This window comes from Euprymna scolopes, chromosome 41, assembly GCF_053919585.1.
Source record: "Euprymna scolopes isolate OS-2025 chromosome 41, ASM5391958v1, whole genome shotgun sequence".
Classification (NCBI taxonomy): domain Eukaryota; kingdom Metazoa; phylum Mollusca; class Cephalopoda; order Sepiida; family Sepiolidae; genus Euprymna; species Euprymna scolopes.
Window position 1 is genome coordinate 1,951,147 of NC_136522.1, and position 25,514 is coordinate 1,976,660.

Genomic DNA, 25,514 nt, shown 5'->3' on the forward strand with positions numbered 1-25,514 from the left:
AGTTTGTGTCGACCAGTTGTACTTCTGGATGATGTTCGATGGTAGTTTTCTGAGTTACTAGTATCCACCGGAGCCTCCAGGATTAATTATGGCTTTTGACAGACAATCAGGTTATGCGGCAGTTACAACGAATGCGATTGATAATTCACAAGCACAAGTCACCTTCTTAGGGGAACGATTTGATCGGCAGACTAGTTCAAAATGTCTCCTCTTGCTGCAGCTTCTACAGACCGCATCATGGGCGGGGCATTTAATTCATGGATGTCGTCAATTACTGCAGAAGAAACATTTTTTTTCTCCGCGGCAGCCGAAACATTTTCAAAAGTACAAGAAACCTCACAAGCCACTGATGGTTCGGTAGTGGCGCCACATGATGTGGGGTTGATATAAGATTCGGATGATTTTTGGGCTGTTTCTAGAGAATGACCTCCGTCAGAAGTGCCTTTCAAATTGAGTGTCCTTTCTTAGAGTCGTCGAATTGTATGAGAGTGACTGGCTATTATGAGGGCATCACGAACTGCTTGGTCACAATGTTCTTCGATATTTTGAGGCAGTAACAGTCAATCCAGAGTAAGTGAATCTAGCTTCTGCGAAAAATCAATCGTTTCACCAGGCTCCTGTTTAGAGGTTGCCAAAAGATATGTCTAGAATGAACAATGTTAAAGTGCTTTACGAAAAAAGACTGAAGTTTAAGCGATGGCTGATTCATGAGTCACAATTTATGCACTCGATGGGAGACGTAGTAGGTAAGAAAGTCTAGTTTGCTAGTTGGTGGACAGTCGATTGACCTCAAGAAGTTGTTGAATGTACACAGCCAATGTGTCCAATGGTCTGGAGAATCAGGCACTGAAGGGTTACCATCGAAACACTATGGTTTCAGAAATTGGTCCATTTTATATGAGATTCTAGACAAAAAAATTAGGCTTCTGTCTAGAGGTTACCATTTTTTATGAGATTCTAGACAAAAAAATTAGGCTTCTGTCTAGAGGTTACCAAAAAATGTCTAAAATGAACAATGAAAAGAGACTGGAGTTTATCGCTAGCTGATTCGTACGAGTCACAATTTGTTATTAATTTGTGTACTGGATGGAAGATGTAATTTGTAACTAAGTTTAGTTTGCTAGTTGGTGGACAATCGATTTATCTCAGGAAGTGTTCAGTTGTCAGCAGAATCGGCGCTGAAGTGTTACCATCGAAACGCTGTGGCTTCAGAAATGGGTCCATTTTGTATTAGATTCTAAACAAATAAATTGTAATGAATTGGAACACGGAAGACGAATTAAAAATCAGTTAATAAATTAATTTAATCATCTAAAATCACATGCTGAAATAGAAGAATGAAAACTTGCTAAAATTTTACACAAAGTAATAATGTTAATATGACAGGTTTTTTTAACTTGACGTGTATTTCTGAAGTCTGTAGCAGAAGAAATGAGGATATTTGTGACTTGATTTTATTTACAAAAAATGATACAAATTACATTTATCAATTTTTAGTCTGATATTACTGGAGTTTGTGTGTTACAGTTATCACGGACAGAAGTAATATATCTCCCTCTTTATTTAATGATGCTCGCTTGTCCAGAATTCCCGATATTGGCTTCCTGAGACGAAATGCACCTAGCGTTGATGCTTTTTGTTTTTCTACTTCCTTTTGCAAAACTTAATTATCTTTTGCAAAACTTAATTATCTTTTGCAAAACTTAATTATCTTCTGCAAAACTTAATTATCTTTTGCAAAACTTAATTATCTTCTGCAAAACTTAATTATCTTTTGCAAAACTTAATTATCTTTTGCAAAACTTAATTATCTTTTGCAAAACTTAATTATCTTTTGCAAAACTTAATTATCTTTTGCAAAACTTAATTATCTTTTGCAAAACTTAATTATCTTTTGCAAAACTTAATTATCTTTTGCAAAACTTAATTATCTTTTGCAAAACTTAATTATCTTTTGCAAAACTTAATTATCTTTTGCAAAACTTAATTATCTTTTGCAAAACTTAATTATCTTTTGCAAAACTTAATTATCTTTTGCAAAACTTAATTATCTTTTGCAAAACTTAATTATCTTCTGCAAAACTTAATTATCTTTTGCAAAACTTAATTATCTTTTGCAAAACTTAATTATCTTTTGCAAAACTTAATTATCTTCTGCAAAACTTAATTATCTTTTGCAAAACTTAATTATCTTTTGCAAAACTTAATTATCTTTTGCAAAACTTAATTATCTTCTGCAAAACCAAAACCAACACTCACCTTTTCCCCCTCCCCATTTCTCCTTTCTTTTTCTATCTCCCCCACTTCCTGGCTGGTTTCCTAACTTAAAATGTACCAAACATTAATACTGTAACCCTTTTTCCTCTCCCATTGTAAAACTCATTCATGTTCTGCAGGGCAGGGAACAAAAATAATAAAATCCACTATGAAACAACCAAACCAAACACTACAAACTAGCAATTGAAGATACAAAAAGTTTAAAGAATAAAAAGCTTCTACAAAATAACTGGATTCAGCATTAAATAACCTGAAAAAGGGTTGATATGCCATAAAACAATCAACCAAACCAAAATTCCCCCAATATTAAAAACAAAAATAAAGAAAATAATCTTGGATTAATATGCCTCAAATAATATATTGAGGCATAAATATTACAACTAACAATGTTGCATGTACCTTGCGTACGAGTTAAGGTTAGGTGGAGTGTTTGACACAAGATTTAAGAAAACCCAGATTTCTGGGAAATGATAGAATGTGTTTTTATTGCGATCATGTAGAAAAAAAAAACTCAATGAGGTAAAATAAACATTTAGGCGGTGCAATGGAATATGAAAAACTAAATTGAAAACAAAAGTTTGTCGTCTTTTGATAACAAAAAATTTACAGACACATATCAAGCAAAATGGGCCATTCCAAAAAGGTAGATAATTAAGAGAAAGAAAGAGATGGAAAGGACTTATGAGGGAGAGAGAGAGAGATTATAAGAGAGTAATATAGACATGAATTAATAGAAAGAGAGAGAGAGAGAGAAGAGGAAAGAAAGGAAAAAGAAAGATATGGATTAAAATCTAAAAAACAAACATTGGTTTAGTAGAAAAAAAGGACTTGTTTGGTGGCCGTCAGAGAGTACACCTTGGCTTTGGCCTCTCGCCCAGGGTTAGATAACCTCCCCAAAAGAGTTAAGTTGAAAAGTTCTTCCTCCTCTGACTGTGAAACTATCTGAAGGAATCAAAGTTGAAAAAAAAAAATCCTGCATCTTGAAACTGTTAAGAACCTGAAATAGTTTTAGTTTCCTTTGTACGAAATATCTTATGAATAATTATTCTCGTTTATAAGAAAACGGTCTCTGAGTTTTCCCTAATTGTTGATTGTCTGTCGAATTGAAATGCAGTTGATTTCAGATCTATCCTCAACCCGACACAGAACTGTAGCTGAGAGAAGTCGTATACCAGTTATTCACCAGAGCACCTATGAGGAGAACTCAACCACAGCATCTGACGACAAATGGCCAACCAACCGGTTAAAGGTACTGCCACGCAGACTTAGGGTTGTACGCATTCTATGCGCTCTGTGCATCAGTGGTAGTTCCAGTAACAAGTAAGTGTCTGGTTACATTTTGAAAGGTCCATCACTAGACGAAGATAAGTGTGTAGCCATAGGAACTTAAGGTTAGCTTCTGTGTTTAGGGACTGGAGACGGCCTGATTACACAAATTGGTCCTGTGAGGCAGGATTGGGTAAAACACCACCCTGCCAGATTACACAACACAAGTCTTTCAAGTTTTGAATTATTGTTGAGTTATCTCCCCTGTTTTTCTTTTAGATATTTTTTTTAACTGGTGGATGAGACAGTCATTCCTCTGATACTCATAAAATTTGATTTTCTTATTTAAAAATAAAACAACTTGATCAATTTATCTGATTTTTGGAATATGGAATTTTTGTTTCATCACGGAAAACGTACGTCATACAGATTTTTCTTTATTTTAGTTTTTTAATATAGGGCGAATTTTAGACAAAAACCCAAAAGTCTTTTGAGCAAAAAATCCATCTCTTTTTATTCAGCCTCTCAACATTTTTATCGCTGCACGGTGGCCATTTATTTCTACTGTTTCTCCGTATCATTACCAAAGTGATAAAATAAAATTGTCCAAAAAGTGGCACCATCCTCTTTTATATTTTTTTTTCATTTTTTGAATGCAGTCCTCTATCTGTATAAGAGCCAAGTACATCCTAAAATAAAATACTGTTGCCACATCTGGGCAGAAGCTGCTCGGTGTCACCTGTCCTGCCTTGACAGTTCAAAACTGGCTTCGAAACCTAGTAGGTGATAACTTTTCTCTTCCCTGCAAACTCTTTCCCACAGAAAAGACGATGCGAGCCTGTTTCTACTCTATCGTTATTTTCATGGCAAATGCTTGTCTGAACTCCAATCTATAGTCTTCCCTCGCCAAACATTAACAAAAAAAACACTCGTTTATCTACAACCACTATCAACAATTTCTATCTGTGCCTAAATCTAAATACAGATTTCATGAACAAAGTTTCTATCTTAGAACTGCCTGACTGTGGAACATTGTTCTGCTGGCCTGCTTCCCGGCCGACTACAATATCGTAGCCTTCAAGCCCAATGTAAACAAGTTCTTGTTGAACCATCCCCTTAAATAATCAAATTCTACCCAATTTACACCATAAACGATTAATTCACTACCGCCTTACATTCATTAACTCCTATCCTCGAATGGCCTCTAGGCAATGATAAGTGGTGAAAGCCTTGTTAAAAAAAATTCTGTGGAATGCACTGCGCTTTCTTTCAACTTTAAGGAATGTCAGCGTAAATGATTACGTTTTCAAATTTCTCGATGAATCTATATATCTATAAAAGTGAACGTGTCTGTGTGCGTGTCTGTGTACATTTCCCTACGCAATAACTCTGTCAATTTTCAGTCTACAGACTCAAAATTTGATATACAGGGTACTGAGATTTGGGAAAATCTTTTGTAATCCTTTTTTGGCCAGAAATTTAGTTGTTAAGGGGTCAAAGTTCAACGATTTGACCTTTGAGAATTCTACGAAACTCCTTTGCCAATTTTGGGTCTAAACAATTGAAATTTTAGATATAGGTTCCTTGGACATTGATCTTACTTAATAACTTGATTTGAGCCCAAAACAATAAATGTTAAGGGATCATAATAGGGGTTAAAGTTAAAAAAAAAAAATTGACTGCTTTTTTTTTTTTTTTTTTTTTTTTTTTTTTTTTTTTTTTGCTCAACATACACCTCCAAAAACCCGGACAACACTGGGCCGAAATGCTATTTGAAAATAAGAAAAGTCAAGCAAAAATTAGTTAATAAAATCCTCCATCCCTTCTGCAAAGTGAAAATTTATAAGATTGTCTTTTTTTCGGTTTCAGATTTATTGTCAGAACTTGTGCCTTCTGGCGAAATTGTTCCTTGACCACAAGACGTTATATTTTGACGTGGAGCCCTTCCTTTTTTACATCCTCACAGAAGTCGACCGACAAGGTTGCCATTTGGTTGGCTACTTCTCAAAAGTAAGATGGCATTGTCCGCTTTGGATTTCTTTTTTTTTTTTTTTTCTGAACACCATTTTTCGTGGAAGGCGCAGTAATTTTTTTCAAATTTTTTCCTTTCTTTAAACGTTGTCAACATTTCGGCATCAAACTTTTAGCAGAACAAAACTTGAAATTAATTGATGCGAGTAAAAGATATAATTTGTAATTATATTCGTAGTATTGCCCGCACTGAGGATTGAACTTTCTATTGTCACTTAGAACTGATTTTATTAAACACTTTATCCGTTACGCCACATGTCTAAGATGAAAATGCTACTCATGCAAATCAGCAATCCTCATCTCAAAAATCCTGTATTTTGATTTCAATACTTGTTGGATAGTCAGAGTTCATCTGCTGATGTATCATACACGGTTCATTCCAAAAGTAAAGCCTCCTATTTTTTTTTTTAACTCAAAAAGTTGAAGAGTTATGAAGACAGAAGTGGTACCATTAAAACAAGTGACTTTTTATGCTTCAGAATTTATTTTTTCTACATAGTCGCCACCATTCACGATGTATTTTTTCCAGAAATTCAATGGTTGCTTTCTTATAATCTCTCACCATCAATATCTGCAACAGAGAAATTAAAATTTCCGGTCACAAATGCATGAGTTCAGTCATCGTAACAATGCAATTTGCAATCCCATCTGATCCATTCGGGTGGAATAAAAAAAAAAGGTGGTTTTACTTTTGAAACATCCCTCGTACTCCTCCCCCCCCAATGTTTGGAAATAAAACTATAAAAAGTGGAAAAGCTATAAAAAAAACAAAAAAAACGAGGAAATAAATTTATCAGCGAATTAACAAATTGAAACTTTTAATTTATTTTTGGTTTGGTTGTTTTATTTTACGGCATATCAACCCTTTTTTTCGCGTTATTTAATGCAGAATCCAGTTATTTTGTAGAAAGGTTTTTATTCTTCAAGCTTTTTGTATCTTCAAGCGCTAGTTTGTAGTGTTTGGTTGGGTTAGAGTTAGGTGTAAAACAGTCTCAGGGATGCAATATTGTGGTGATGGAACAGAGGTGGAAGCCTGGCCAACTGTGTGGGGGCCTATCAGATTTGGACCCTGACAAAAAAGGAGAAACTAATAGTAGATGCAGCAGCCCAGATATGGCAATAATACTCAATGCATGGGCGATTGTGATTTTGTAAAGACATAGGATGCTCTATGGTCTGAGTAATTTTCTAGCACGGTAGAGGGAGCCCACTGTCTTTGCAGCAGTCTTAGCAATGTCCTCCGTATATTTGTTCCAATTCATGTTGCTTTTGAATGTTAAGTTGAGGAGTTAGAGTTTAGTTTGGTTGTTTTGTTTTATGGCATATCAACCCTTTTCGGGTTATTTAATGCAGAATCCAGTTATTTTGGAAATAGAATTCATGTTGCATCGAGTTATTTTGTAGAAGGTTTTTATTCTTCAAGCTTTTTGTATCTTCAAGCGCTAGTTTGTAGTGTTTGGTTTGATTTGGTTGTTTTATGGTGGATTTTATTTTTGTTTCCTGCCCTGCAGAACATGAATGAGTTTTGCAATGGGAGATGGGAAAAGAGTTACAGTTTGGTACATTTTAAGTCAGAAAGTGGGGGAGATGGGAAGGGGAAGAGGAAAAGGTGGATTGTTGTTTTTGTTTTTGCAGAACATAATTAAGTTTTGCAAAAGAAAGTACAAAAACAAAAAAACATCAGTGTAAGCTGCATTTCGTCTCAGGAAGCCAATATCTTCAGATGCCCTGATCGGTTACCACCAAATTTATTTTCGATAATAATAGATCTCCGATGCCGAAATTGTCTTTTTAAATGATTTTAATATTTTTAAGATTGATATATCCCTGGAGGAATATATTCAGTATAAATTAATACAGATGAAATAATGGTTAAAACGCAAAGTAATTATAACAGGTTTATCGTACAAAAAAGGTATAAATTTAATAAATCAGATATTTACACTCGAATGATATCTTGAATAGCGTAATTTCAAGATTCACTCGACGTTGATGTCTACATATAAATAAATATCAAATCATAGAATCCTAAACGATCCATAGAACACTTAATAAAATTGATAAGTTTTAATTTAAAATCTTCTGAGGATTTAATGGGACACTATGCGTCTAGCTGAATCCACTGTGCAAAAATTTCCCCCACTCTTTATCTGTGCCTAAATCAAAACGCGGATTCCATGAACAAAGCTTCTTTCTTAGAACTGCACGCCTGTGGAACTCTGTTCCGTCTGCCTGCTTCCCACCTGACTACAACTTGGATGTCTTCAAGTCCAACGTTAACAAATTCCTAATAAACCGCTCTTTTTTATGTAAACACTTTCAAATCTCCACACTAACGTACTGTACCTGCAATAACCCTTATCCCTGAGTGGCTTCCGGGCCTTGATAAGTGGTGACCATCGTGTAAAACCCCCCCCCCCAAAAAAACTTGATAATAAGAATAAAATTAGGAATTACTTGCAATTTTATTCGGTTGTTGCTGACGGCAGAAGAGCATATCTACCCAATGTCTTAGGTGAAATATGAGAGTTCAAAGCAATGTAACAAACGTTTATTAACTCATCGCTTCTCACCAGGAGAGGGGAAGAGCCAGAATTATGAATCTCACTGGACTGAAGACATCAGTTTAGAAACAGGTGTTGCTAGAAGCAGCTTATCCTGCCTTGACAGAGTTCAAAATAGACTTCGTAGCTTAGTAGGAGATGCCCCTTTTTCTTCCCTGCAACCTCTTTCGCACAGAAGAGATGTTGCGAGCCTGTCTCTGCTTTGTTGTTATTACCATGGCAAGTGCTCGTCTGAGCTCCAATCCATGGTCCCCCCTTGCTTGACTTCCACGAAAAACACTTGTCTAGCTGAAACCACTGTCAATAATTTTCCCCACTCTTTATCTGTGCCTAAACCAAAACGTAGATTCCATCTTTCTTAAAGTGCACGGCTGTGGAACTCTCTTCTGTTTGCATCTGACTACAATTTGGTTGTCTTCAAGTCTAACGTAAACAAATTCTTGATGAGCCGTCCCCTTAAGTAATCCAATTTACCAAATTTCCACTACTAACGATTACTATATTATCCCATTGACTACCATACCCTCATTAACCTTTATCCTCGAGTGGCCTACGGGTCTTGATAAGCGACGACCCCTATGTAAAAAAAAAAAAAAAAAAAAAAAAAAGAGAGAGAAAGCGATATATCCCTGGAGGAACATATTCAGTATAAATCAATTCAGATTACATGATGGTCAACCCACACACTAAGTATAACAGGTTTATTGTAGAAAATTATGCTGACGACACTACCATCTATGGTAGCACATCTAAGACAGTAAACGACCAAGTTCTCTCCAATTCTCTCTCCTCTGATCTTGAGCACGTAGTACAATGGGGTAAGGAGTCGCTGGTTACTTTTAATGCATCTAAAACCAAGCTTCTCTCTTTACATCATCAACATTCTGATCCACATCTGGCATCAATTGAAATGAATGGCTCTCGTCTTCAGGAGGCCTCAAGTTTTGACAAGCTTCTTGGCTTGACCATTACTCCTGATCTTAAATGGAACACGTACATCAAATCTGTTGCCAAGGCCGCTAGAAAAATGGTGGGATCTTTCTATCGATCCGGTAGATATCTCACTGCAGATGCTATTCTCTATCTATATAAGACCCAGGTACGTCCAAGGATGGAATACTGTTGCCACATCTGGGCAGGAGCTGCTAGAAAGGACTTGTCCTGCCTTGATAGAGTTCAAAATAGACTTCGTAGCCTCGTAGGAGATGTCCTTTTCTCTTCCTTGCAACCTCTATCTCACAGAAGAGATGTTGCGAGTTTGTCTCTGATGTATCGTTATTTTCATGGAAAGTGTTCGACTGAGCTTCAATCTATGGTCCCCCCTCTCCAAACTTTCACACGAAACACTCGTCTAGCTGTAAACGCTATCAATAATTCCCCCCACTCTTTATCTGTGCCTAAACCTAAACGTAGATTCCATGAACAAAGCTTCTTTCTTAGAACTGCACGCTTGTGGAATTGTCTTCTGTTTTCCTGCTTTCCGGCTGACTACAATATTTTTTTTTTTTTTTTTTTTTTTTTTTACATAGGCATCACCACATTATCAAGGCCCAGAGGCCACTCAAGGATAAGGGTTAAAGAGTGTACAGTAGAAATTGGTCAATATAGTAATCATTAGTAATGAAAATTTGGTAAATTTAATAACTTATATGGAACGGCTCATCAAGAACTTATTTACTTTAGACTTGAACACAACCATATTGTAGTCAGCCGGAAAGCAGGAAAACGGAAGACAATTCCACAGGCGTGTAGTTCTAAGAAAGAAGCTTTGTTCATGGAATCTACGTTTAGGTTTAGCCACAGATAAAGAGTGGGGGAAATTATTGATAGTGTTTACAGCTAGACGAGTGTTTCTTGTGAAAGTTTGGCGAGGGGGGACCATAGATTGAAGCTCAGTTGAACACTTTCCATGAAAATAACGATACATCAGAGACAAACTCGCAACATCTCTTCTGTGAGATAGAGGTTGCAAGGAGGAGAAAAGGACATCTCCTAAGAGGCTACGAAGTCTATTTTGAACTCTATCAAGGCAGGACAAGTCCTTTCTAGCAGCTCCTGCCCAGATGTGGCAACAGTATTCCATCCTTGGACGTACCTGGCTCTTATATAGGTAGAGAATAGCATCAGCAGTGAGATATCTACTGGATCGATAGAAAGATCCCACCATTTTTCCAGCGGCCTTGGCAACAGATTTGATATACGTGTTCCATTTAAGATCAGGAGTAATGGTCAAGCCCAGAAGCTTGTCAAAACTTGAGGCCTCCTGAAGACGAGAGCCATTCATTTCAATTGATGACAAATGTGGATTAGAATGTTGATGATGTAAAGAGAGAAGCTTGGTTTTAGATGCATTAAAAGTAACCAGCCACTTCTTTCCCTATTGTACTACGTGCTCAAGATCAGAGGAGAGAGAATTGGAGAGAACTTGGTCGTTTACTGTCTTAGATGTGGTACCATAAATGGTAGTGTCGTCAGCATAAATGTCTACAAATGATGTAAGGATATGATTTGGAAGATCATTAATGTAGATCAGGAAAAGAGTTGGGCCCAGGATGGATCCCTGAGGGACACCGGCATTAATACTGTGAGCTTCTGATTTTTGCCCCTCAACTACTACTCTTATGAACCTATCAGAAAGAAATGATTTAATAATTGAGAAGACTTTTCCAGCTATACCATAGCTAGCGATCTTATGAAGTAAACCTTTATGCCATACCCTATCAAAGGCTTTAGATATGTCAAGAGCAATTGCCCTAGAAAGATTGCCACCGTCGAGAGATTTGCTAATCCTATGCGATATAACTGTAAGGACATCTGCTGTAGATCTAGCAGAACGGAAACCATATTGAGTGTCACTAAGAAGGTTATTTTTGTTGAGATGTTTGATTACTTCTGTATTACTTCAATATGGTTGTGTTCAAGTCTAACGTAAATAAGTTCTTGATGAGCCGTTCCATATAAGTTATCAAATTTACCAAATTTTCATTACTAATGATTACTATATTGTCCAATTTCTACTGTACACTCTTTAACCCTTATCCTTGAGTGGCCTCTTGGCCTTGATAATGTGGTGATGCCTATGTAAAAAAAAAATTTAAAAAAAAAAAATAAAGGTACAGATTTATTAATAATAAATCCGATATTTACACTTGAATCGTATCTTGAATGCTGTAATATCAAGATTTACTTACCCCCTGCTGGTTATTGTTTGTTAACGTCTTTTATAGATTGACCAATCCATTCTAAGGGATGTCAAGATCTTCCACTATTTCACCAAATTTCTTCATTTTTATCTTTCTTCTTTATGTGATTGCATGTTGAGACTCTGTCATCCGTGTTTCCCCGAGCCTTATAAATTTCCTTCTCTTTTGGCAGGAAAAAGAAAGCCCAGATGGAAACAACGTAGCATGTATTTTAACTTTACCGCCATTCCAAAGAAAAGGATATGGAAAATTTCTTATTGCCTTTAGTAAGTCACACATGCCTCCATTTTTCTTGTGTTCTTTGAAGTTTGCTTTCAGATAAAAATTTGAAAAACGTATCGGCTCACATATACAAATAATCCAGAATTTCCCCATATTATTTAAAAAAAAAAAAAAAAAAAAAAAAAGAAAAATCTTTACGTGTATACCCATGCTTAAACAGATATCATATTCCAAAAATCATGTGAAATTGCTCAAGTAGTTTTTTTTTGTGCTGCTGCCCTGTATTAAATGTAAAGTTAAATTCTTTTAAAAAATAATTTAAAAAAAAAAAAGAAAGAAAAATCTTTACGATGTGTATACCCATGATTAAACAGATATCATATTCCAAAAATCATATGAAATTGATCAAGTAGTTTTTTTTGTTTTTTTTTCTGGTGCTGCCCTGTATTAAATGTAAAGTTAAATTCTTTTAAAAAATAATTAAAAAAACAAAAAAAAAACAAACTGAGACATGTACATGCAAGTATTATGTTTACTTTTAACTTTTTGTAAAAAAAAAAAAAATACTCGAGCTGAGATCAAAACCAAAACCTAAAGACGGTAAGTCAAGTACGATAACCATTTGGCCAACTTGACACCATCTTTAAAAAGTGTTTTCAAACCTACTTATTGTTAACATAAATAATCTGTCATATGAACCATTCACGCATGCGCATTGATGAAACAGTTGGCAAATGGATAAAAATCCGATAACTGCCATGTATCAATTTTTCAATTTTTACCCTTTTAGCAGCCCTTTTTTCCAGATGAAAACTGATTAAAGTTTTTCACATGTCTGAATACCCTATATACCAAGTTTGAAGCCTGTAGATCAAAAATTTGAGTATATAGGTTGAGAATTCTCCACACACACACACACACATTCTCACTTTCATAGATATATATAAACTAGCAAAAGGAGAGGGTACCCAACCTTGCCGGTCATAAAACACATTTATCTAGCCCTGCCCTGTTTCTGCAGTCCAGCCGTGTTCTTTTCCGCCATCTTGAATCCACTTTGGTCTTTTGAAAAAGAAAGGTCCCTTTCTCTCGAAATTAATCAAAATTCCATACCACCCACGGACTTTACATACACCGGACATACCAGCAACTTGGTTATAAATAATTATACATTGAGGTGAGGAAAGATAGACGAATAAAGGCTAGACACTCCTCTACTCAAGCATACCCGTCTACATCAAATTATAATAATGATAATGTTGTCCATCAAATTATAATAATGATAATGTTGTTCATCAAATTATAATAATGAAAATGTTGTTCATCAAATAATAATAATGATAATGTTGTTCATCAAATTATAATAATGAAAATGTTGTTCATCAAATTATAATAATGATAATGTTGTACATCAAATTATAATAATGAAAATGTTGTTCATCAAATTATAATAATGAAAATGTTGTTCATCAAATTATAATAATGATAATGTTGTTCATCAAATTATTATAATGAAAATGTTGTACATCAAATTATAATAATGATAATGTTGTTCATAAAATTATAATAATGATAATGTTGTTCATCAAATTATAATAATGATAATGTTGTTCATCAAATTATAATAATGATAATGTTGTTCATCAAATTATAATAATGATAATGTTGTTCATCAAATTATAATAATGATAATGTTGTTCATCAAATTATAATAATGATAATGTTGTTCATCAAATTATAATAATGATAATGTTGTTCATCAAATTATAATAATGATAATGTTGTTCATCAAATTATAATAATGATAATGTTGTTCATCAAATTATAATAATGATAATGTTGTTCATCAAATTATAATAATGATAATGTTGTTCATCAAATTATAATAATGAAAATGTACATCAAATTATAATAATGGAAATGTTGTACATCAAATTATAATAATGAAAATGTTGTTCATCAAATAATAATAATGATAATGTTGTTCATCAAATTATAATAATGATAATGTTGTTCATCAAATTATAATAATGATAATGTTGTTCATCAAATTATAATAATGATAATGTTGTTCATCAAATTATAATAATGATAATGTTGTTCATCAAATTATAATAATGATAATGTTGTTCATCAAATTATAATAATGATAATGTTGTTCATCAAATTATAATAATGATAATGTTGTTCATCAAATTATAATAATGATAATGTTGTTCATCAAATTATAATAATGATAATGTTGTTCATCAAATTATAATAATGATAATGTTGTTCATCAAATTATAATAATGATAATGTTGTTCATCAAATTATAATAATGATAATGTTGTTCATCAAATTATAATAATGATAATGTTGTTCATCAAATTATAATAATGATAATGTTGTTCATCAAATTATAATAATGATAATGTTGTTCATCAAATAATAATAATGAAAATGTGTTCATCAAATTATTATAATGAAAATGTTGTTCATCAAATTATAATAATGAAAATGTTGTTCATCAAATAATAATAATGAAAATGTTGTTCATCAAATAATAATAATGAAAATTTTGTTCATCAAATTATAATAATGAAAATTTTGTTCATCAAATAATAATAATGAAAATGTTGTTCATCAAATTATAATAATGATAATGTTGTTCATCAAATTATAATAATGAAAATGTTGTTCATCAAATTATAATAATGATAATGTTGTGCATCAGATTCTGTCCGTGTTTGTTTACAGTGTCATGTCAGCTGATATTTGGGCTTGACGATCATAAAAATAGTCTTTCTTCTCTTATAGATAAAAAATGAAGAATATTTTACGTTAAACCGCACAAGGTTACACCGGTGTAACATAAAATATTCCCCTGTAAAAATTCTGTTTTATCTATAAGAGAAGAAAGATTATTTTAAGATCAGATATTTTCAATTTTTTTTATTTATTTTTTTTTTATATACTTATCAGATGAATTTCTGTACAAAACATATCTAAGAACACTGCCAGAAATATAAATTAGCTTTGTGAAATTTGCAAAAGATGGGCTGAACCGTTTCGGAACCTATGAGGAACTCACACGCGAACACAAAGTGACTTTTATATAAGAGTAGAGATAAACCATCCTTGGTGTATAATTGCTATTTCATGTTAATTTCAGTGTTATGTGATCAGTAGTTTATTGGTTAAATATTTTTGTACCAACACGCATACATGTTTTATTTATATAGATAAGAAAATAAAATTTCATGGGTGACAGAAGAATAGCTATCTTGTCCACAATCTAAAAAAAAAAAAAAAATTCAAACTTGTGAGATTTGTTGTAATGCCTACAAATTCCTATTAATAACTTAGATATTTTTGGAATATGATATTTTCAGGTATGTACATCACACAAATCTTTCTTTTTTAAATGGGAAGAATTCTGGACAAGAACCATTTTTTTTTTTTTTTTTTTTTTTTTTTAAAGATTTCAGCTGCTTTTGGGCCATACTTGAAACTAAAATATACCTTCTTGGTTTTCTGGTCAGAATCCATGGGTAGTATTTGTTCTGTCTAAAGATGGTATAATAATATCGTGGGGTTTCTGTTACAATGGAAATATATCATAAACTTTTATAAGGATGTTTAAAATAAACCGTAATAACCAAATATCTTCTGAAACTACATTAACCAGGTTACTTAGATAAATATTTTCACAGTTTTAACAAATGGGGTCTCCATTCACGCTGAACGTCTATAAAATGCCCAGCAGCAATATATTACACATGAAAGATGCCGCCGTGGAATTTCTCATCCTGAATGAACATATCCTACACTATCTTTCCCAAAATATGAGGTAAAAAAAAGTAGGTGGTAATGCCTGGGAAAATGGTCTCATTAAGACAAAACAAAGACTACATTACTCCTCCTCCGGGTTACTTCATACAAAAATTGATCATTGTTGAGGTGACGTGTTCTCAGTCCTGTGCAGTCCTAGAAGGTATATCCTCCCAGACTTGACCTTCTCACTCTTTTAGAAGTTGTTAGTTAACCGCCTAAGGCAACCCAACTGGAGAATGTCTAGGGTGCTGGCTTTTCAAATCCCACTTTCTGACCTTGTGTCGCATTTTTCCCGGCATGGGGAGGGAGATATATAGAACTACATTTATACACACTCAGTGTCTTTCTCTTAACCCTTTCTGACCTGGTTGAACTAATTCGGTCAGTCGTAAATAAATGAATATAACGATATAAAGTAGTAATTGATACAAACACACCTTGTACGTATTAGTTCAGTATTTTCTATTGAAATATAGTTTTTTCAGTTTGAAAGCAATTATAGTATCATGGCTCTTTAAACTAAAATTAACAATAAAATTTTTTTTAATCATCTACATCATAATTCAGATCATAAAGAGTTAAATGACAGACATGTAAAATGCAAAATATTTAAAAAAAAAAAAAATTTTTGCAACCTGGGTGCAGAACTATTGACAGATCGGGTGTCACATTCGTTCTGACTAGTTAAGTCAGAACGAATGTGACACCCTATTTTACTATTTATTTGCAACCAAATTTGGCACAACAAAAAATCACGACCAAAAAATCACGACCAAAAAATCACGACCAAAAAATCACGACCAAAAAATCACAACAAAAAAGACAACAAAAGACAACAAAAAAATCACGACCAAAAAATCACGACCAAAAAATCACGACCAAAAAATCACGACCAAAAAATCACGACCAAAAAATCACAACAAAAAAATCACAACAAAAAAATCACGATAAAAAATCACAACCAAAAAATCACGACCAAAAAATCACAACAAAAAAATCACGACCAAAAAATCACGACCAAAAAATCACGACCAAAAAATCACGACCAAAAAATCACGACCAAAAAATCACGACCAAAAAAATCACGACCAAAAAATCACGACCAAAAAATTACGACCAAAAAATCACGACCAAAAAATCACAATTACTTGCTGCTGCACTTCATGTTTTTCATAATTTAAATTAATTTGTTTTTCATAATTTAAATTAATTTGTTTTTCATAATTTAAATTAATTTTAGGAAAATATTTAAAACTTGGGCTGACGTACACGAGTGCTACTCCACTAGCGAATTACGCATCGGCTCCAATGTTGTATGTTGTTCGACTGAGGCAGCCTTTATTATTTTCACAAGGAAAGAATTATTGCATGTGTTACCTAGTTTTTTATTTATTTTGGCTTGAACTTTGCGCATTATTTTGTTATTATGATTTTATCTGTTTTTTTTGGGTTTTTTTTTGCCGGAGTTTTCGTTATAGGTAATTATTAACAGGAAAATTGGTGAAAGTCAAAATTAGCACTTGTGACGATAAACAAAAATAAACAAAAAACTTTAGCGTGTACGTACCTCTCATGGAATGTCATAGATCGAAACACAGTGAAATATTATTTGACGCTAGTTCACTTATTGATCCGCACTATTTTTAAATAGTACTTTCAAGTTTTATTAAAGTTTTATGATATCTGTTTTTATTAAATTGTTAGGTGAAAGTACAGAATAGGTACATGACACCCTCCTGTCCCCATGTTAAGAATGGCTTTCTAAATAATGTCATTATTTCAGCATGGCTCAATAAGTGCATGAGTACCTTTAATTTTCTTGAATAAAATAAAAATACTCGACGAGAACACAAGTGTTTTTGTTTTAATAATTATTTTTTATTCCAAAATAAAAATGAAAAATTTCAATTGTTCAAAACATATTTTTTCCCCAAAGCTTATTGGGATTTTTTTTATTACCATATTTTTCATGAACATGCTCTAAAAATGTTTCAAAATTATCTAATACTTTTTCACTTTTCATGTTATAAGCCTCTCTATACATGGCCTCATCGACATGAGACCATTTCATTTCTCCTACTGATCCCGATATGTATTTCAGTCTTCTTTTAATACGAGACCAGTAGGCTTCAATGTTGTTGGTGCAAACACCAGTAAGCGGATTCTTAAATAAAAAATAACGCAGGACTCGTAAAACTTTAATTAACTTGAAAATAATATTTAAAAATAGCGCAGATTCCATTTTAACTTTCACCAATTTTCCTGTTAATAATTGCATAAACTCCGGCAAAAAAAAAAAAAAAATATCCATCCCCCCAAAAAAAAAACTGATGAAATCATAATAACAATCATGTGCAAAGTTCAAGCCAAAATAAATAAATAAAAACTAGGTCACCCACGCAAAAATTCTTTCCTTGTAAAAATAATAACGGCTCCCTCGGTCGAACTACGTACAATGATGTGTATTTTGCTAGAGGGGTAACATTCATGTACGTCCGCCAAAACTTGATTTTAAACTAACAAGGTTACTTGGTATTGTCCGGGATCCTAATTTCCTTAACCATTTATGACCTGGTTTAACTAATTTGTTCAGTCATAAATAAATGAATATAACGGCATAAAGTGGGAATTGATTCAAACACGCCTTGTACACATTAGTTCAGTATCCAGATTGCAACAGTCAATTGCTTACATTCAGTGTGCCACCATCTGTCTCAGATAGTGAAGGATTCTGTTTATTGTCATAAACTTTTTTTCAAGCAATAGGGATAATAATGAAGATAAGTTTATGAAATGCAAAAATTCTCAGCGGTAGTTTAACTATTGAACTTTATAATTTTTCTAGTTTGAAAACAATCATAGTATCATTACCCTTTAAACTAACTAAAATTAACAAATATTTTTTTTTAATCATGTACATCATAATTCAGGTTATAAAGGGTTAAATTGTTTTTGCGCTGCAAAACCAACATATACACTTGTGGGGGGGGGTAAGGTCTCCAGGTTTTTTTGTTTTTTTTTGCCATTGGCTAGTCATGTCCGTGATAAGTAATTTAATTTGTAAAATTTTTTTTAATCCAGGTTACGAATTGTCCAAACTGGAATTAACCGTGGGTTCACCGGAAAAGCCGTTATCTGATTTGGGCAAGTTGAGTTATCGCAGTTACTGGTCATGGGTACTTCTTGAAAACCTGCGTGATTTCCGGGGAACATTATCGATCAAAGATTTAAGGTGAGGAAGACAAAAAAGTGTTGATTGTATTTTTTACAGAAATATATCGTTTACAAAAATGGATCGATCCATTGACAAATTTGTATTGGCCCAAGTTTTGAGCAAAACTGACTTTTTGTTTGGCCTTTTCTGACTGTTTATTAAAATATTTTTTTAAATATTGAAAATAAAATTGAAAAAAAATTGTTCTGAAATTGCATTGTATTGTGGATACAAGAGTTACGTCTCTTTTATCACAAAACTACCTCTGGTAGTTTCGTGATAAAGGGATGAAACTCCATTTTTTTTTTTTTTTCGGCCTAGCCGACCTAGTTTTCTTGTCTCTATTTTTGTTCTTGTTTATAATTTATTTGGAGGGGAGGAGTAGTGAAAAAAAGATGCTTTCCTTGTGAGGACGACATTCCAATTGTCATAAATATAAATTTGGGTGGTTGAACCAAACAAAAAATAGACAAAATGTCAGCCATCTTGATTGAATATTTAAAAGCCATAAAGAGAATTAATATTTTAAGTAAAATAAAAAGCATTAAAACGTATATAAAAACACAAAATAATTATGCAAGTATGTTGTAAAGTAACTTTTTTTGGCTATGGCAACATTTATTCGTCCCCTTGACAAAAGAAGGGTGAACCTGTAAATTCACCCGTGTCCGTTTGTCTGTCCGCACTTTTCTCAATAACTATGCGTTAGAATTTTAAAAAATTTTACACAAACGTTAAATATGATTGATATTAGTAAAAAAAGCAAAAGAACGGATTTTCCGGTAAAACTGTGGTCCCCCCCCCCCTGGAAGTGCCTTTCGGGTTAAAATGGCTAAAATTGACACTATTGTGCTTATTAAAAAAATGCCTTGGATTTTTATAAAACTTTCTGAAAAATTGTAACTAACTGATTTCTATATAATTTTGTTTGTCTATATTTTTCGATAACTCTTGGGTGTGCCCCAGGGGGCACTTATAGGGCTAATAAAAACACCATTTTTGGGACTATTTTACCATATTTGTCCAAAATTTTGTGTGTATGTCTATTTAGCAGTTTTGCATGGTGCTGAACTCAAATTTAAATATGTTAAGGCCCTGGGGCGAAATGGGAGGGGGATGCAAATGATGGACTTAATCATTTCTTTTTTTTTTTTTTTTTTTTTGCATGGTGCAGGACTCAAATTTACATGTGTTAAGGCCTAAAACTGCACCGTTTGTTCATTTTCACCAGGATTTGACATCCCTTGAGGACTTTTTGAGAAAAATGGGGGGGGGGGCAAATGCTGAACTGCTGAACTTAGTCATTTCTTTTATACCTCGTTCACTGTGCACTCACGGGCACGGGGGACCACGCATGCTTCACTTGTTTGTTGTATATTTGATTTTTTTACCACTTTTTCAAATCGTTGTGGATTGGAAAATAAACCCCAAGTTTTGTTTTGAAAACTTAAATTTTGTGTGGAGAAAAACTTTACTAAGTCTTGAAAATCTGTACGAACCCTGTATATAGGAGCTATAGCATGTCCTTTCAAAGCTAGATAGAATAATGATGACATTTGAAAACCTAGATTGTTTAAATGGGAATAAAAAGACTGACTTTGTTATATTTTCTGCTTTCAGCCAAATGACCAGCATCACCCAGAATGACATCATCAGCACATTGCAGTCGTTGAACATGGTGAAATATTGGAAAGGTCAGCATGTCATCTGCGTCACTCCGAAACTGGTGGATGAGCACCTGAAGAGTGCGCAATATCGGAAACCTGTTCTCATGGTGGATCCTTCCTGCCTTCGGTGGGAACCTCCGAGGAAGTTGCCGAAGACGACAAAAAAGTGATTTACCCACCCCCACCCACCTCACATGACTCATCAATTTTTTTCACGCGTTATCGTTTCCAAACTTTGTAATAAAAACAAAAAAATCAGAATCTAAAAAATTTTTCCGTCTTAAATTTATTTTTTTATTTTATTTTTTTTCCACTGTCGTACCCATTACAACTGAGTTTTTTTTTATTTCATTCAATTTCTTTCTCTCACCTCTGTTTAAATATATGTGTGTGTGTATAGGGTAAAAATGATAAAATTGTCGCCTAAAGAACGCAACTCGACAGCTTTATTATTTTTACTTTTATTGAATAAAATCAATTCAGGTAACTTGATTATGTAGTAGTAGTAGTAGCAATACCAGACACCGTAACGTTCATAACGTTTCTCCTACCTCCATCAAAATAAAACTTATATAACTGGATTCACAATAAAATTTTCTTTAAAATGGTATTTTAATATTTTTGTTGTGATTTGTAAATTCAAAGAAATCGCTATTTAAATCCGACTATTAACGATGAAACATGTCAGCATAACATGTCCGCTGGCGGTAGATCACTTTTTGCAAATAAGCAGCCGGGGTGTGTTCACATAAACACTCGAAGCAAATGTTGTACCCGTCAATGATGTTTCTAATTGTTTTAGCTAATTAGGCAAAAGAATTATCTTTGCTACGGAATTTGAACACAACACATACGTCTTTCTAGTCAAAAGTTAGAATACCTGAAAGTTAATGCTTTGTAATCTATAAATATAAAAGCGAAAATATGTTCGCTTTTTGTGTATGTCTGAGAAAGGCTTTTTTCCGAGAAGCGATGGTCGACTCACTTAATGTTATATACTTGGTTGTATTTTTAGAAGGGTACCAAATACGTGCGTATGTTACGTGAGTTCTTATTTAGTGTTCTTGTTTGTGTTAGTCTTAGTGTTATAGAGACAGTCTTAGGAGGAGTCTTAGTGAGATAGAGACAGTCTTAAGAGTGTTGAGTGTTCATATGTCTTAAGATGTTCAGGTTGTAAGAGATGGAGACATTGGTGAGATATAGAGACAGAGTACATCTAAAGAGAGAGGCAGTTCTGTATATATATTTAATAGACAGGTACATGTTACTACAAGAGAACCAATTCAATGAGAGGAGATTTATGAATATCTCGATAGATAGACCGAGAGATAGTGCGTTTGACATTTACGTTTTGACAGTTGTGCATATGATATAAACACGTTACCTTTCTCGTAATGATGAACACAGAAGACGCAGATACACAAAGATGATGTTATATACTTGGTTGTATTTTTAGAAGGGTACCAAATACGTGCGTATGTTACGTGAGTTCTTATTTAGTGTTCTTGTTTGTGTTAGTCAGTGTTATAGAGACAGTCTTAGGAGGAGTCTTAGTGAGATAGAGACAGTCTTAAGAGTGTTGAGTGTTCATATGTCTTAAGATGTTCAGGTTGTAAGAGATGGAGACATTAGTGAGATATAGAGACAGAGTACATCTAAAGAGAGAGGCAGTTCTGTATATATATTTAATAGACAGGTACATGTTACTACAAGAGAACCAATTCAATGAGAGGAGATTTATGAATATCTTGATAGATAGACCGAGAGTGCGTTTGACATTTACGTTTTGACAGTTGGGCATATAATACAAACACGTTACCTTTCTCGTCGTAATGATGAAGACAGAAGACGCAGATACAAAACCACATGATGATACGTTTATTTCTTCTTCGACCGGTCGGACATGATTTTGTATTTCAGAAATTCAAAGTTGTTACATGGTTATCTCTACCCCCCCCCCCCCCCGCTTCCAGAGGGTGCCGAGAATCAGTCCGAACCTCTCTGCTTCTCTGATCTGACTGATCTCCCAGACACCATCTAAAAACTCTACCTATATTGAGAACTCGTCACGTTATCGCATGATTAAACATGTGCTCATGAAGCACGTTGGATGACATGCGTCACGTTGCCTAACTTGACGTGACCCCGAGTTCAGTAACCTATTTTTCAAATAACATTTTTACAAAATATGTTTACAATTTCAATTGACAATTGAGTTCCTTATTTAAATTCCTTAACAGAAAGAAATGTCATTATTACATTCCTTTTCCATATACAGATATGTAAGCTAAACAATTGCAATTCCTTATTTCAATAACATTCTCTACTTATTTCAACTTATGATTGGAATTTTCAATTCCAAATCTAGCTTTGCAAGTTCGAATCCTTGACTATCCTATTTCATTTTTACATTTAACTAATTCCCTATTTTTTACTTACATGAAAAGGGGACAACCCGTTATCATGTAACATTAAAACTTTTTATATCACGTCTAAATGATAATATCTATGAGTTAACAATGGGGGTCGCCTATCTATTTAATTTGCTCGACTTTGAAAAGATAAATATTCAACATTTTTCGATCGTCGCATGTGGATTAGGCTTTTTCGTATAATAATAAAAGCGAAACTTATTCTGGCGGCATTTTTCCGGAAACGTCCGAAAGCAATCAGCTTTGATCAATGTGGAGTTTCTCCTTATATCAGACAATTGCTATTCAATTTGAACAATCCCCTTTTTATGGGAGGTTGGTTTTCCCCACAACATCTTGGGGAAACAAAACAAAAAAAAAGAATCCTGCCCCCGCAGTAAATAAAATACTGCCCCGCAGTCAAAGTTGACCTCATTAAGTACAGGCACCTGCCAAGTTTTAATACTTAAATAAATTCAAACATGTTTCCGTTACTATTTCGTGGTGGCCCAGTGGTTAACGTTGCACGTTTTTTTTCACACTTTAATTTCCAACTTTGACTCAAGGGTTCGGTTTCGATCCTTCATACTTACCTCCCAAAACTTTAAAAAATTTTTTTATCCCCCCCCCTCCGACACAAACACCAGGGTGTTTTGATTTACCTAAAACTACACACACCTCCAAACACCCGGGCAACGCCGGGTACCCCCTGCAAAGATAAGTAAAGATAGAAACTGTTTTCAAAAGATATTTAATAGTGAATATATTCATTTCATTTGTCCTAAAATTTGGAAAGAATTGGATAAAAACTTTTTTTTTTATGTCGTTTGAAATAGTGACGAGCACATTATAAACGCAGAATTTTTGTGCGTCGTGGCACACACAAAAAAAATCTGTAGGTTTGTTTTACAATCCACAGAGGTATGAAAAAGTGGCCCTAAAACAAATATTTAACAAATGTTACCAAAAGCAAGTTACTTTTCTACCTACCCTGATAATTTTTTGGTATTGTAAATGTTTATTTTGTTCAAAAACCAAGTAATGTTGAGCGTTACATGAGGACAATAAAAAAAAAATGGCCACAATGTCCCTTGAAGTCTCGACAATGACTTAAAAATAAAAAAAAATTATACAAAATAGTGGTAGAAACTCCTGATAATTGTCACGGTAACTTAATCTGTTAAAAGTGAAATTTAATTATCCTAAGTAGTTTAATGAACATGAAAACATAATTGTAATCTGTGCAAATTTTCCTTCCAATTGATATGCTACACGCCATATTTTGTTAATTTCTTTGACTTGTATTGTGTTTGCAATCTTGAATTTCCAGTTTGCCATCTTGGAAAAAGTCCATCAGAATAACATTTCGCGTGATGATAAAGCACTACCTCCGAATTTTTAAAACTTTTTTATCATGCTTCTACTTGAAGCTGTTAAAATGAAACTTAATTATGCTAATTAGTTTAATGTACTTGAAAACATTATAATTGTAATCTGTACAAATTTTCTTTTAATTTGATATGCTACAAGCCATATTTTGTCAAAAATTTCTTTGAATCATGTCATGGTGACATTTTGGGTTTCCTGGTCGCGATTTCGGATTTTTCATGATGTTATAATGGCAAATGATAAATACTTTTGATGATGATGAAGTCTTACTTACCATTTTTCTTATTTTATGATGTTTCTATTTAAAGCTGTTAGAATGAAACTGGAATATGCTAATTAGTATGCTAATTAATCTGTAAAAGTTACCAAGTGAGATGGTTGTAAATAATGCCAACTGGACCTTCATGGTATTAGGATAATATGTTCAAAATTTCATAATATTTTAAAAAGATCATAAGATACAGTTTTTTAAAGATGTGTTAGTCTGTAAATTATGCAAAGTAGCCACCTGATTGAGCACATCCAGATACATATTGGTGTTGACTTTCAAGCTGACTTCGAAGATGTGAGGTGGCATGATGTGGCCCTTATTAAAAACACACAAAGATCATAAGATACAGTTTTTAAAATATTTATTTGATTTTTTTTATTGATTTATTTATTTTTATTTCATTTTTTTTATATTAATTTATTTATTTATTTATTTATTTTTATTTCATTTTTTTTATATTTATTTATTTATTTATTTATTTATTTTTATTTCATTTTTTTTTATATTAATTTATTTATTTATTTATTTATTTTTATTTCATTTTTTTTTATATTAATTTATTTATTTATTTATTTATTTTTATTTCATTTTTTTTTATATTAATTTATTTATTTATTTATTTATTTATTTTTATTTCATTTTTTTTATATTAATTTATTTATTTATTTATTTATTTTTATTTCATTTTTTTTATATTAATTTATTTATTTATTTATTTATTTATTTATTTTTATTTCATTTTTTTTTATATTAATTTATTTATTTATTTATTTATTTATTTTTATTTCATTTTTTTTATATTAATTTATTTATTTATTTATTTTTATTTCATTTTTTTTATATTAATTAATTTATTTATTTATTTATTTTTATTTCATTTTTTTTTATATTAATTTATTTATTTATTTATTTATTTTTATTTCATTTTTTTTTATATTAATTTATTTATTTATTTATTTATTTATTTATTTTTGCCGGATTGCTTGTTCGATTTTTATTGGATGCTGTATAAAATAATATATTACGCGAAATATATCGAATCTTTCTCCTTTTCTTTCTCCTTTTCTATCTTCCCCTGCCTCTCTCTTTCTCTCTCTCTCTCTTTCTCTTACACACACACACACACACACACACACACACACACACACTTGCCCCTCTACAGGTTGGAACGATAAATTTGTCG

At 32.8% G+C, this 25,514-nt stretch overlaps 1 protein-coding gene across 1 annotated transcript in view; it reads left to right on the plus strand.

The window, feature by feature from the left end:
- LOC145266300 (histone acetyltransferase KAT8-like) overlaps positions 1-20,530 on the plus strand; it is a 47,876-nt gene extending 27,346 nt beyond the window's left edge. The window contains exons 7-10 of the mRNA XM_080121849.1: positions 5,413-5,553; positions 11,514-11,607; positions 18,461-18,611; positions 20,214-20,530. Of these exons, the coding sequence (XP_079977975.1) occupies positions 5,413-5,553; positions 11,514-11,607; positions 18,461-18,611; positions 20,214-20,430 (603 nt within the window). The 3' untranslated portion in view covers positions 20,431-20,530. The remainder of the gene's footprint in view (positions 1-5,412; positions 5,554-11,513; positions 11,608-18,460; positions 18,612-20,213) is intronic.
- Positions 20,531-25,514: the final 4,984 nt, after the last annotated feature.